Source organism: Leuciscus leuciscus (assembly GCF_965113295.1).
Source record: "Leuciscus leuciscus genome assembly, chromosome: 5".
NCBI lineage: Eukaryota > Metazoa > Chordata > Actinopteri > Cypriniformes > Leuciscidae > Leuciscus > Leuciscus leuciscus.
This window is the reverse complement of record NC_138729.1, coordinates 52839706-52854482: the sequence shown is the minus strand read 5'-3', so window position 1 is coordinate 52854482 and position 14777 is coordinate 52839706. Positions and strand designations below refer to the sequence as shown.

The 14777-nt window shown below is 38.0% G+C and overlaps 1 protein-coding gene and 1 long non-coding RNA gene across 3 annotated transcripts in view; both read left to right on the top strand.

Moving 5' to 3' along the window:
- LOC309499767 (phosphatidylinositol-3,5-bisphosphate 3-phosphatase MTMR3) overlaps nt 1-10862 on the top strand; it is a 31547-nt gene extending 20685 nt beyond the window's left edge. The window contains exons 17-20 of one of the 2 annotated variants that reach the window (XM_082171215.1): nt 3233-3337; nt 5135-5220; nt 9632-9658; nt 10116-10317. In XM_082171215.1, coding sequence (XP_082027341.1) covers nt 3233-3337; nt 5135-5220; nt 9632-9658; nt 10116-10302 — 405 coding nt within the window. In that variant the 3' untranslated portion in view covers nt 10303-10317. Of the gene's footprint in view, nt 1-3232; nt 3338-5134; nt 5221-9631; nt 9659-10115 lie in introns of both variants that reach the window. The other variant, XM_082171216.1, reaches the window with a different exon arrangement.
- The window catches only part of LOC309499861, a 128990-nt gene that overhangs the window by 26762 nt on the left and 87451 nt on the right, over nt 1-14777 (top strand). The window lies entirely within an intron of this gene.

Sequence of the window (14777 nt, the reverse complement as noted above, 5' to 3'; positions counted from 1 at the left end):
TGAAATCAAGCAACAACAAAATGAAATCAAGCAACAACAAAATGATATCAGGCAACAACACAATGAAATCAAGCCACGATACAATGAAATCAAACAGGAACAAAATGAAATTAAGCCACAACACAATGAAATCAAACAGTAACAAAATGAAATCAAGCCACAACACAATGAAATCAAACAGCAACAAAATGAAATCAAGCCACAACACAATGAAATCAAGCAACAACAAAATGAAATCAGGCCACAACAAAATGATATCAAGCCACGATACAATGAAATCAAACAGTAACAAAATGAAATCAGGCCACAACACAATGAAATCAAACAGCAACAAAATGAAATCAAGCCACAACACAATGAAATTAAACAGTAACAAAATGAAATTAAGCCACAACACAATGAAATCAAACAGCAACAAAATGAAATCAAGCCACAACACAATGAAATCAAGCAACAACAAAATGAAATCAGGCCACAACAAAATGAAATCAAGCCACGATACAATGAAATCAAACAGTAACAAAATGAAATCAGGCCACAACACAATGAAATCAAGCAACAACAAAATGAAATCAGGCCACAACACAATGAAATCAAACAGCAACAAAATGAAATCAAGCCACAACACAATGAAATCAAGCCACAACACAATGAAATCAAACAGTAACAAAATGAAATCAAGCCACAACACAATGAAATCAAACAGCAACAAAATGAAATCAAGCCACAACACAATGAAATCAAGCAACAACAAAATGAAATCAGGCCACAACAAAATGAAATCAAGCCACAACACAACGAAATCAAACAGTAACAAAATGAAATCAAGCCACTACACAACAAAATCAAGCAACAACAAAATGAAATCAGGCCACAACAAAATGAAATCAAGCCACGATACAATGAAATCAGGCCACAACACAACGCAATCAGGACACGATACAATGAAATCAGGCCACAACACAATGAAATCAAACAACAACACAACGCAATCAGGCCACGACACAATGAAATCAGGCCACGACACAATGAAATCAGGCCACAACACAATGAAATCAAACAGCAACAAAATGAAATCAAGCCACAACACAATGAAATCAAACAGAAACAAAATGAAATCAAGCCACAACACAAAATCAAGCAACAACACAATGAAATCAGGCCATGATACAATGAAATCAGGCCACAACACAACGAAATCAAACAGCAACACAATGAAATCAGGCCACAACACAACGAAATCAAACAGCAACACAATGAAATCAGGCCACAACACAACGAAATCAAACAGTAACACAATGAAATCAAGCCTCGACATGATGAAATCAGGCCACGTTAAAATGAAATCAGACCATGACACAACTAAATCAAGCCACAACAACGAAATCAAGCCACAACACAACAAAATCAAGCAACAACACAACGAAATCAGGCCACGATACAATGAAATCAAGCAACAACAAAATGAAATCAAGCCACAACACAATGAAATCAAGCAACAACAAAATGAAACAAGCCACAACACAACTAGGGTTGGGTACCGAAACCCGGTTCCAATAGAGAACCGGTTTCGACGTAAACGGTAGTATCGAGATCGAATAAGAACGCAACTTTCGGTGCCTGATTTCGGTGCCTGACTTTTTTCACCGCCCCCTATAAAACATCTCGCGGCACGAATGATCCAATAACAAAACATCTCCAGTTAACCAGCAGAGCATTAATTTAGTTCGTTTGTTAAATAAGAGACGATCTAGCGCTGAACTGTGTTTTTTTAAATGATCAAAGTGCTCGTTGCCTGCGATCAGTGGCGCGGATTCTTGTGGCTCGCGCACCGCACTTTCTTCACGCGCGCTTCATTACTTTGGACGCGGACGCGCTTCAATACGTTGCAGAGATCGATCTATTTATGAGGCGTCGTCTATATGAGTATGTGCGCGGAGAGTTTGTGTGTGTGTGCTCGCGTCTCAGATGAGTATGTGCGCGAGTGTGTGTGAGCTCGCGTCTCAGATGAGTATGTGCGCGAGTTTGTGTGTGTGTGTGTGTGTGTGTGCGCGCTCGCGTCTCAGATGAGTATGTGCGCGAGTTTGTGTGTGTGTGTGTGTGTGTGTGTGTGTGTGTGTGCGCGCTCGCGTCTCAGATGAGTATGTGCGCGAGTTTGTGTGTGTGTGTGTGTGTGTGTGTGTGTGCGCGCTCGCGTCTCAGATGAGTATGTGCGCGGAGAGTTCTGGTGAAATAAAAAAATATAGCCTAATGCACACAAAGTGTCCCTGCTTGATATACAACCACTGATGAGCATAATCGGTTTAAAAAAACAACAACAACAAACAAACAAACAAAAAACTACGAAGGCGGATTAGAACCCAAAACCTCTGACACTCTTGACTAAAGTTCAAGTTCAGCTGCAGTGTTTCTCTTCGGGTAAGTCTAGTATTTTAATGCCAACTGCAAATCTTGCATATCAAGTATGAAGTATATCAAGTATATTTATATGAGGCTATACTATGTGTGTTAAATATTTCTGCTCAGTGTCAGATATTTCTCTGTTTTGTAAAAGTCTATAATATATAATACGTAATATAGCCTAATATATAATATATATAAATAATATGAGAAGACAAAAATTGTATCTTAACTTAAGTCTTTTGGCTACATCAGTAGCCTTTTAAACGGCACAATTTTTTTATTTAATCAGAAATCAGAAAATCTTTTTCAGAAAACACACACAGGTATTATTTTTTTTGATAAAGTGTGTGCGGTTTCGTTTTCTTAAGTACCGGTTTAAGAACCGTTTAAGCACCGGAACCGTTTGAAAAATACCGAGTAGGTACTGGTATCGGATAAAACCCAACCGATACCCAACCCTAAACACAACGCAAACAAGCCAAAACTGGGGCCGTTTGTTGGCACTTAAAGATTTAAAACCCAAACATTGATGTTTTACCACAGTTTTCAATAATTAGTGATACATTGTTCATAATTAATTAATATGTGTCAAGATTGCACAACATTGTAGTTATCGTTATTGTCGGTCATGAAAGTTATAATAGTTATCATTATAGTTAACATTGTGGTTATCATAGTTAACATTCTAGTTATAATTGTAGTTATCATTGTCTGGTAGTCGTGATTATAGTGATTAAAGTTCTAGTTATAGTTATAGTCCTTGGTGTAAACAGGCCGTTAATCTCATTAACTTCAGCAGCTCTAACACTTCTTCTTCTCTGGGCCACAGACGTCTCTTCCAGACGGGGAGAATAACCTGGAGTTACAGCGCTGTGGTGCCACTGATCTCCTGTCCGAGTCCAGCTGGGAACAGATCGGACAACGGGAAGCAGAGGTGAGCGGATCAGGAAGAGGACGGACGTCACACGGCAAAACATGCTGTTCTTACTCAGGGTTTATGTCTGGTTTCCAGTCCAAATATCTAAACATTCTTAAATCAAGATGCATTTACTAGAGGAGTGAAATGCCATACGATATTATGTCTTGTTTTCTGGGGAATTAATCATAATGAAGTGAGTTTATGCTTAAAACAAGCAAAATGATCTCCCAATGGGATCAGAAAAATTATCTTAATTCAAACAGAAACATTATTTTTCTGACCCCAATGGCAGATCATTTTACTTGTTTTAAGCAAAAACTCACTTCATTTAGATTTTTTTTTTACTCAGAAAACAAGACATAATATCTAATGGCTATCTAATATTAAATGCTTCTAGATTTAAGAATGTTTAGATATTTGGACTGGAAACCAGACAAAAAGTTCACAAATGACCGGTTTGTGTGATTTTCCTGCAGCATTTTCCATTATTAACAGCCAGTCGTTCAGTTTGATGAATATGCAGTGTGTGAACGTGAGCTCAAGATCCACGTATACTTCAAACTAAATCAGGAAAGAAGTGCTGTGACGTCAATCTGAACAAAATCAGGCCAAAACAAAGTTTGTTTGAAACTGGCAAACGCCTTTGAACTCCCATTGGTCAGTGTGGTGATGATGTAATAGGTGGGTGTGGCTCTGAAGCTCCGCCTCCTTTGAGGTGTGAATCTTCTCAGGTTCATTTCCTCATGTTCAGTCCGTCGAGGATCAGATGTGAGTAAAAACATGAACACACTGAGAGCTGCTTTAGAGTAGACACTGAACCTCTCACACCACTGGCATTGTTTATTTTAATGAGACTAATTTACATATTCATGTAATGTGGGCGTCGTCAGGATGTTCATTCACTGTATAATCGCTGCAACTGTATTTCAAACGTCTTTTTACCCCTAAGCGAGTATTTTGAGTATATATTGTGTGACTCATTACAACTTGAGTTATGTAATCAGATTACTTTTTCAAGTAACGAGAAAAGTCACGCATTACTTTTAAAATTTACAACAAAATATCTGAGTTACTTTTTCAAATTTGTAACGCAAGTTACTTTGTTTTCATTTATTGACTGACCGCTCTCCTGTCCTCATGTTGAGAAGTGCAGATGTGTGTGTGTGTGTGTGTGTGTGTGTGTGTGTGTGAACATGATGGTTATTGTAGTTCTAGACTAAATGTGAGCATTTACTCTACACTTGCACACAAAAAGATTCAATATTCCTCAAAATGAATAAAATCAGTGAAATACAGAATCAGAATACTTATGCAAACCTCCAATAACTAAATAAGTTACATAAAACATACATTTTTATGCATTTAATCTCACTTTATTGACCAATGTACTTGCTGTGATGATTCAGTGAAACCATAAGCAAAAAGGACTATAGATTTTTTGTTTTAATTGGTAAAGTAAGTGTTTTTTTCCAGAATAACAGCAGCTAAAAGCAGGCGCCCTCTACTGTACTCTACTGTACACGCGTGAATCTGCATTTCCTTCATCCTGAGGCTTATTATTATTTCACTTTTGGTGTGAAAGGGTCTTTACATTTGGCCAAAAATATAACTTTTTTTTTTGTTATGAAAAAAAAAACCAAGCCCCCCCAAAAAAAGTAACGCAAAAGTAACGTAACGCATTACTTTTTAAAAAAAGTAACTAAGTAACGCAATTAGTTACTTTTTAAGGGAATAATGCAATATTGTAATGCATTACTTTTCAAAGTAACTTTCCCCGACACTGGTGTGTTGACTTGTTCTGTTTGTGTCCAGGTGACACAGTGGTACTCGGATCACCCGGCGTCCCGTTGCTATGGTTGCGAGAGGACATTCTGGCTGGCGAGGAAGCATCACTGCAGGTGAGACCCGGATACACTCGGGAATTACAGGAATACTCCACGTTCATTAATGCTCAGCGTTAAAACACTCACTAGTGAAGCCACACGACACACACTGCAAACAATGATATTCTCACTCAGTATTTTAGTCTTGTTTCCAGTCCAAATATCTAACAATTCTTAAATCAAGATGCATTTACTAGATGAGTAAATTGCCATATGATATTAAGTCTTGTTTTCTGGGGGGAAAAAATACAAAAACAAGCAAAATGATCTTCAACGGGGTCAGAAAAATAATATTGTTTCCGTTTGAATTAAGATTATTTTTGAGCTTGTTTTAAGCAAAAACTCACTTCATTTCCACAGAAAACAAGACATAATATCTTTTTATAATATACTTTTATTACTTTAGTAAATGCATCTTGATTTTAGAATGTTTAGATATTTGGACTGGAAACAAGACAGAAACAGTGAGTAAGAACAGCATGTTTGCAGTGTAAACAATATGATTTTAGTGTGAAAAATCACTTATCAACCTTTTCTGTTTAAAGGGGTCATGAACTGCATTTTTCTTTTCTTTTATAATGTTCTCTTAGTTCCACTTATAATATTTTAACATCAAAAACCTCCTAATTTAGATTATAAATAAATAATCTGTTTTTGACCCTCTCTCTCTCTCAAACACTCAGTGTTGATGGGCGTCTCATTCGAGACCTGGAAGTAAACGCCCACTGCTGTGATTGGCTAACAGTTTTGCATATTAAAATAATTTTCTATGTCCCCGTTATTAGATTTCGATGTTGAAAAATATCTCGTTTGCTGTTACGTTTACCAACAATGTGAAACATTAATGCGTATTACATGTGCTTTATAAATCTTTAAATAAAGTTTAAGTACTTGAAGTTACAACAGTTATAGTTGAGAAATGATAATTTACGGTGTTTTGAACAGAATTATGAATGAATCGTTTGTCGCGCTGTCGTTCTCATGGGCGATTCAGCTTTACTGGTGAGAAAACAGAAGAAGTCTTTCACTGCAGCTTTTATTCAGGATTACAGCGAATGGATCGAATCTTTCTCCTGTATCCCAGAATCCCACGCATTAACCCCATGAATGCTGAAGCAAACAGCGAATCACAGCTATCGAGTTCGACTGCGGCGAAATACATCTCAATCGATCAGCAATAGAGTCACATGGTAAAACACGATTACTCACACGTGTGTGTTAACCCTAACGTTACTGTCGGGTCCAGTGTAGTCGTCACTGCATCAGCTTTTATTCAGTCTCTCTGAACTTAAGTCTTGTAATCCTGGTTTTGTTGCTAATCCTGTGTTTGCGTTGCTCTTGTATTCACTGCTTCATGACGTGTGTGAATCAGTGGGCGTGGCTAAAGAGGTGTAGAAGTGGGCGTCGACCTTCTTCTGAAGAGGCGGGCTTTCACCACACTATGATGTAATAATGTGACGAAATCCAAAATGAGTTGTTTTCTGAGCTTGGTTTCAATAAAAGCTGTTTTTGGACAAACGAGGAAGCTTTGAGTTCTGAACTAAACTTCACATTTCTGCTTTTAACAGGGTCCCCGCGGATCCTTAAAAAGTCTTAAAAGGTCTTAAATTAGATTTTTTTTAATTTAAGGTCATAAAAAGTCTTAAAAATTATACTTAAAAAAAAAAAAATCGTATTTTTACTTATGAAAGGTCTTAAATTTTAGATGACACATTGACTTAGACTTATCTAAATGCTTTCGAAATGAAAACTATCTAATTAGCGTAGCCTACGTATTATTATTTTTTATTCTATCTTTGTGGATTTGCTTGTTCACGTGACAATTCGCGTCACTTACGGCAGTATATTAGCCTGCGTCTGTCTCCTGCACACCAGAGGAGAGAAGAAAACCAGTCAATGTCAGTTCAGTTGTAAGTTCATTCTTTATGTGCTTATGAGTGTGCGATATTGTCTATGAACTATGATGATATTGTAATCATTGTTTAACTATGTACGAGGCACTGCGAGTGTGAGCTGACATCGCGTTTGTCTCTCATGCTTGCTTTCACTGCGTGATGTGTCAGTGCAGTTATAGATGTCCCCAAATGAGTTTTTGTCTTATATTTATATCATATTATGTTGTTATATTAGAATATCACATGATCAAGAGTGCCGTTTTCCTGTGCACAATTGCAAATGTGCTATTTATTTTATACAACAGTTAAATTAACAATAAAGTTAACACATTGTGAGTTACTTTTTGGACACAATATTGTCAATTTTCACTTTATATCGCCGATGAGAATTTCATAATGAAGCCGTGGTCCAACAGACAGCAATGATTATTTTTTTTTTTACTGAAATCCGCGTTTTGAATGAATCATTTTAACGATTCAATGAACAATCACTTGTTTTTCTGAATGAATCAGCCGTTTGAACAAATCCGTTGACTCCAACAACTCGTTTATTAAGACAGTGACTTGCCGCCACCTACTGGTGGTTTTAGTTTCATATTTAAAGTATCCTTTAATTAAAACGTTAAAATTATAAATCATTTCATATTTAAATATTGAATAGCTTTATTTATGCAATTGAAAATAAAGTGTAAATATAGTAATGTCAGTTCTGATGATGCTTCTGTGTCACCTCTGCACTGCAAGGATGGATTTTAATTTAATGATTTAATTTGACATTGGTACTGTGTTATTCTAATATAATTTAATTTGAATGTTAGAATTTGACATAAAAGGTGATGCATACCTCTAAATACGTTTAGAAACAATGTCCATATATAGGTGAAAATGCCCCTGGAAATCAGTTTAAGGTGGCAAATATTCACAAATAGTCACTACTGTGAACTGACCACTGCATAGAATATAAAAAAATATGAATATCGTGGGTTTGCTGTCAACAACAGGCCTAAACCAGCCAGGGTACCAGTACAAAAATACAATCAGTAAAATATCATCTAATTATTATCAACAAAACTTTGAAAATATCGAGACATATTTTTGTCAATATTGCGCACCCCTAATGTACGGTATTAATTTTGATTTCTTCAGGTCTTAAAAAGGTCTTAAAGCCTTAAATTTGACTTTATAAATTGTGCAGAGACCCTGCTTTAAATCTTTCCTGCCTCATTCATTTCTATTGTACGTGCTTCACTGTAACCTCCATTTCTGTGTGTGTTTTTAAGAGAAAACAAGAGATGAGTTAAAATTATTTTTTGTGGTGATCAACATTATGCCACAAATGTTATGGATTGAGCTTATCCGGAATATTCCTTCAAGCGTTTCACACCGCACTGAACCCTGGGTAACGTCTTTTAAGGGCCTTGACAAACTTTATACTGAATTTAAATTGAATTAACTATTTATTTCTTTATTAAAAAGTTTTTGTATTAAAATAATCAGTAACACTTTACAATAAGGTCTCATTAGTTAACATGAACTAACAATGAACAATAGTTCTGCCGTGTTTATTAATCTGAATCTCAACATTTACTGATGCATCATTAGAATCAAAGCTTGTATCTGTTCATATTAATATGCACTGTGAACTAACATGAACATTAACAAAGGTTCATAAATGATGTAAAATATACTGCTCATAGTTCATGTTAGCTAATGCATTTACTAATCTTAGCAAGTGAGACCGTGTTAGAAAGTGTTATAATCTGAATTAAAATGCAAAAAAGCCCCTCAACAACTTTAGTTTTGATTCTGGAATCACAAAATTAATTCTGGTTTATTCATTTAAAGTCCCCCTGTGGTGAAACTCCAGCGTTTAATGTAGTTTATGTGTCTATGTGGTGTTTTTAATCTGCTTTAAGACAAACATATTAAAGACATGTGTAAAAATGGGGCTCATTTGCATATTCATAGAACCGCGCATACTAAATGAGGCGAGGGTGTCGAGTTACAGTCAAGATATTTTAAGCCATGAAGAACTTTTTTTCCAAGGAAAAAATGTTTAAATATGTAATTTTAGTGATCAAAGATGATTTTTAAGGGATAAAATGATTGACTACAGGGGGACTTTAAATATGTATATTAATTTTAATATATTTAATATGAGGTTCTATTTGACTTGATAAGCGCAGCGGCTCACTGAATGAATCTGAGGGTTCGTTTACACGACAACCATGTACTTAAATGTAAAAACTAAAGTTTTTCCTTCGCATTTTTCACATACAGACGACAGTGCTGTATTCTCCTGCCAGGCCAGTAGATGGCGATGTAAATACAAGTTTTTGTAGTTTCGGGACAATAACGGTATCATTTTCAAAAATGTGCTCATTTTCAGGCCCCAAAACAAAGTTGTCGAGTAAATAAACAGCCGAAGCTCATAAGAAGTGTTCTGTTGTTAGTTGTAAGCAGTGTGTGTAAGTTTGAGTGTCGTCTGATCGCTCTCTCTCTCTCTCTCTCTCTCTCTCGTTCTGCTGCAGTGGCAGAGAGCCGGTTGATGAGGCCTGGTGAGACTTTCCTTCTCCTCTTCTGTCTGTCCATCCATCCTTCCCTTCTCACACACACTCATTCACATCGTCCTCCACTGTAGCGTCTCAGTCCTCATGCTTGTTCTCACACTAGAGATTTTACTGCAAATATACACACCAGTGACTCAAAGTCAAGTCCATTTCGTAGGAATTACTACACAGAAAGTTTTGGATCGGTAAGAATTTTAATGTTTTTAAAAGAGTTTCTTCTGCTCACCAAGGCTGCATTTATTTGATTAAAAATACAAATAAATACAGTAAAAATGTGAAATATTATTATAATTTAATAATAGAAGCAAAAGACTTATTTTAAAAACATTAAAAATCTTACCGATCTAAAACTTTTGACTGGGAGTGTATATGTGAAGCTTAAGTACTTTATGAACATTAGAAGTGTTAATTCCTCACTCTCTCTCTCTCTCTCTCTCCGCTGCAGGAACTGTGGGAATGTGTTCTGCTCGAGCTGCTGTGACCAGAAGGTGGCGCTAGCGAGTCAACAGCTCCGCGAGCCGAACCGCGTGTGTCAGACGTGTGTCGGGCACCTCCGGCCCTCATCCGTTCCTCCCGCACTCCCTCCGGCAGACCTAGAACTGGAGAACCCCATCACTGCCAGCTCCAACTGAGCCGGATCCCAGCCGGATCACACGGAGAACTGGAGAACCCCATCCCCGCCAGCTCCAACTGAGCCGGATCCCAGCCGGATCACACGGAGAACTGGAGAACCCCATCACCGCCAGCTCCAACTGAGCCGGATCCCAGCCGCATCCCAGCCGGATCACACGGAGAACTGGAGAACCCCATCCCTGCCAGCTCCAACTGAGCCGGATCCCAGCCGGATCACACGGAGAACTGGAGAACCCCATCCCCGCCAGCTCCAACTGAGCCGGATCACAGCCGCATCCCAGCCGGATCACACGGAGAACTGGAGAACCCCATCCCTGCCAGCTCCAACTGAGCCGGATCCCAGCCGGAACACACGGACAACTGGAGAACCCCATCACTGCCAGCTCCAACTGAGCCGGATCACAGCCGCATCCCAGCCGGATCACACGGAGAACTGGAGAACCCCATCCCTGCCAGCTCCAACTGAGCCGGATCCCAGCCGGAACACACGGACAACTGGAGAACCCCATCACTGCCAGCTCCAACTGAGCCGGATCACAGCCGCATCCCAGCCGGATCACACGGAGAACCCCATCACTGCCAGCTCCAACTGAGCCGCATCCCAGCTGGATCACACGAAGAACTGGAGAACCCCATCCCTGCCAGCTCCAACTGAGCCGGATCCCAGCCGGAACACACGGACAACTGGAGAACCCCATCACTGCCAGCTCTAACTGAGCCGGATCCCAGCCGGATCACACGGACAACTGGAGAACCCCATCACTGCCAGCTCTAACTGAGCCGGATCCCAGCCGGAACACACGGACAACTGGAGAACCCCATCACTGCCAGCTCCAACTGAGCCGCATCCCAGCCGGATCACACGGAGAACTGGAGAACCCCATCCCTGCCAGCTCCAACTGAGCCGGATCCCAGCCGGAACACACGGACAACTGGAGAACCCCATCACTGCCAGCTCCAACTGAGCCGGATCACAGCCGCATCCCAGCCGGATCACACGGAGAACCCCATCACTGCCAGCTCCAACTGAGCCGCATCCCAGCTGGATCACACGAAGAACTGGAGAACCCCATCCCTGCCAGCTCCAACTGAGCCGGATCCCAGCCGGAACACACGGACAACTGGAGAACCCCATCACTGCCAGCTCTAACTGAGCCGGATCCCAACCGCATCCCAGCTGGATCACACGGAGAACCCCATCCCCGCCAGCTCCAACTGAGCCGGATCCCAGCCGGAACACACGTAGAACCGGCTCAACGCCAGCGCTGAAGGGATCGGGATCGAGAGCTCATCATTTACTCACTCTCATGTGCTTCTGTATGACCAAAGTGCACATCTAAAGACTGACATGACGTGACTTTCCTCTGTGGATCCCAATCCAGCGAAATATTTGTAAGAAAGAAGCTGATCAAGGGGATGGAAACACACATTAGTCCCAAACTGATGAGTAATAACCTCTTCCGGTGCGTAGATACAAAAGGGACTCAAAAATCTGAAAAAAGATCCGCACACGAATATAGGCCAAAAAGCTCACAAATAAAGTGCAAAAGTGCAAGGTGCGAAAAACATTCCTGGGTTCAACCCGTCATCAGTGGAATCCCATCCTGGAATCTGATTTCATCCCACATAAAAATATTTACATTTAAAAAAAATATTTTTTCAAAGTTTTGAAGAGGATTGTTGTGATGTATGTATAATTATGTAGACCATTGATGTAAATATTTTTAAACTGGACACCACCGGTGTCACTAATAACAAGGGTTCCTGGATTCTACACACACCTCCTTTAAACATTTATTTATATTAATCAAAATAAAACTTAAAATGTGATTATCAAATCGAATGCTGCATTTTAAATACTGAATTTCTAATCTAGGAATATATTAATAGTGATATGCATCATATGTGGGGTTAGTCACTAGTGTTATATTGTAATGCTTGATATTACAAGTTGGAGGCTATATCTGAACTTTAAGAAGTTATTTAAGGATTATTTAAGACTTCAGAATCGTAAAAAAAATAACATTCCTCTTAATGTTTTGTGCGTCCCTGATTTCATTTTGATTATTTTTATGATCATGCTTAAAAAAAAAAATCATATACATAGTTCATACAAATAGTGCACTATGATAGACGAATAGAACGTGTATGCAAATGAGATCCGAAAGTTAAATTCGGCTCACCGTCCTTTTGTTGCAGACGTTCTTCAGGTGTGAAGCATCATGAGGCTGAGAAAATGATGACAGAACTTTAATATCCCTGAACTATTCCCGTAGGACACACGGCTTCTGACTCCCAAACCAGGAGACGCCGGAGGAGTTCTGCACACTTGAATCTGTGTACATGAACTTTGTATGTACATTATGTCACATGTACAGCCAATGCAATGAAAGCTTGATGGACTACATGGAGTTTCACGAATTTGAGCAATACTCACAGGATCGGGACAATAATGGAAAAGATCCTTGTGTGACGACCATCTCAAACGTGTCTGCTTGTGTTTGCCCTGATGAAATCTCCCACAATGCAATGCTTCTGTCTTTCCTCTCTATGTTGGACAGGGTTTGTATGAGCTGCTAACGCTGTCGCTTATGGAGTCTGCGGCGTTTGTGTGAATGAAATTAAAGCACAACACACTGCCAACCTGAGCCACGAGACTGAGTTTCATTGGTGCGCGTGATTTAAAAAACTTGTTGATTTAGGTTCATTTGTTTACCCTGAGTTAATGAACCTGTAGTCCTGGATGAACATGTGCAATCTGAATTCTACAGAGAATTTGACTACTGGTTTCCTACTAACCCTAAAGCTTGACATATGAAATAATAACCCGAGAAATCTTTTTTTTATGTAGTTTATTGAACCTTTAGATAAAAATAAATAAATAAAAGTTTGCTTTTGTGGCTCATATAATGAGAACATGAAGGACAAAACAGCTCAATTTTATAATTTTACTCCGAGGCTCAAAACGGAACAAAAAATATGGAATTTGGTGCAGATGCTGATATTTAAATGGAGAAATAGTGATGTAAATGTAATGTAAATCAATGAGATCTTTATAACAGTATCTTGCATAAAATGCATATAAATATCTGCTAGTAATGTCTTAGTAAGATGATATTTAAATGATGTAGTTTTAAAACATATAATGCAATGCAATACAATGATGATTGAGAGATGAACTAATAAACCTTCCTCAAAATCCTGATGATCATATTTGATACTCATGATTTGAATAATAAATGAGTTATGGATAATGAAGTAAACTGAAGTTATGGGGATGAAAAGAGTAATTCAAGGCATCCAGCATCTACAGCATGATTGAAAGTCATTATTTTTTAACATTTAATAGGCTTAACGTTCAATTTAAGCAAACTTAAAACAATCTTCACATAAACCTATTATAATAAATGGCTGTAATAAGTTTCTGTCTCTGTCAGTATCAGCTCTCTCTTCATTTTCACAGACAATTACAAGATAAACATTTGGTATCAATATTTTTATGTGAGGATTGATCCTCTCAATACAACGTCAGTGTCATTATTAATGTTACTGACATATAAAGTATTTCAGTTTAAAAGATTTTTTTTGTGTTTGTGTGTTAAGAGTCAAAATACACATTTTCCCGCTCAGATACTTTAAAATAAAAAAATTACAATATATAACCATTTAAAATAAATTGTTCCACCTTTTGCACTCTGAAAGTGAACTGTGGCTTTAGATGTGAAATTATGCTGTTTATTTTCCCCAAATATTAGTTAAATTTGTCTTAAATTACTTCTGTAAAATACATCTAGCCTCCTTCATACACACACACACACACACACACACACACACACACAATAATCCTGAAATTAAAACATCTTAACGTGTTTGTAGAGCAAAAGCTCATTGAGGGTTTGGAAAGTGTCCACATATCACCTTGCTGCCAGTAATTGATGAACCGCTGCAGCATGAAAAGGAGTTTATCATCATTTTTTTCATATGAAAGTAAAGGTTTATGGATGTAAAATGAATATATTTAGTTTGATGTTTTGTTAGAAAAAGAAAATTTAGGTTTCATAAATTTAGCCTGTTTTAAGCGTTTGAAGTCAAAGAGTTCACACTTATAATTCACATATATGTTCATATAAACTTCAACTTATGATATATTCAAATAAAATGTATCATAAATATTGATAAAAAAAATATTTTCTTGCATCAGACTGTTTTTTGCTGCAGTTCTTAAACTTTAAAAGAATTTCTAAACTTTTTTTTATGAATAAAACGGGGTAAATGAAGTAATAACATGGTAAAAACATGGTAACATTCAAAAACTTTAGTGCATTCACTCATTAATGAGAAGTTACTGATTAAATATGGTTTTAGTTCTGTTTTATAAGCTTATGTAGAGTTTTTTAACGCATCGAGGTTCAACCAACACGACTCTTTACTTTCTCAATAAATGTTCCTGGTCTGATTCAATCCAATTCAAAGT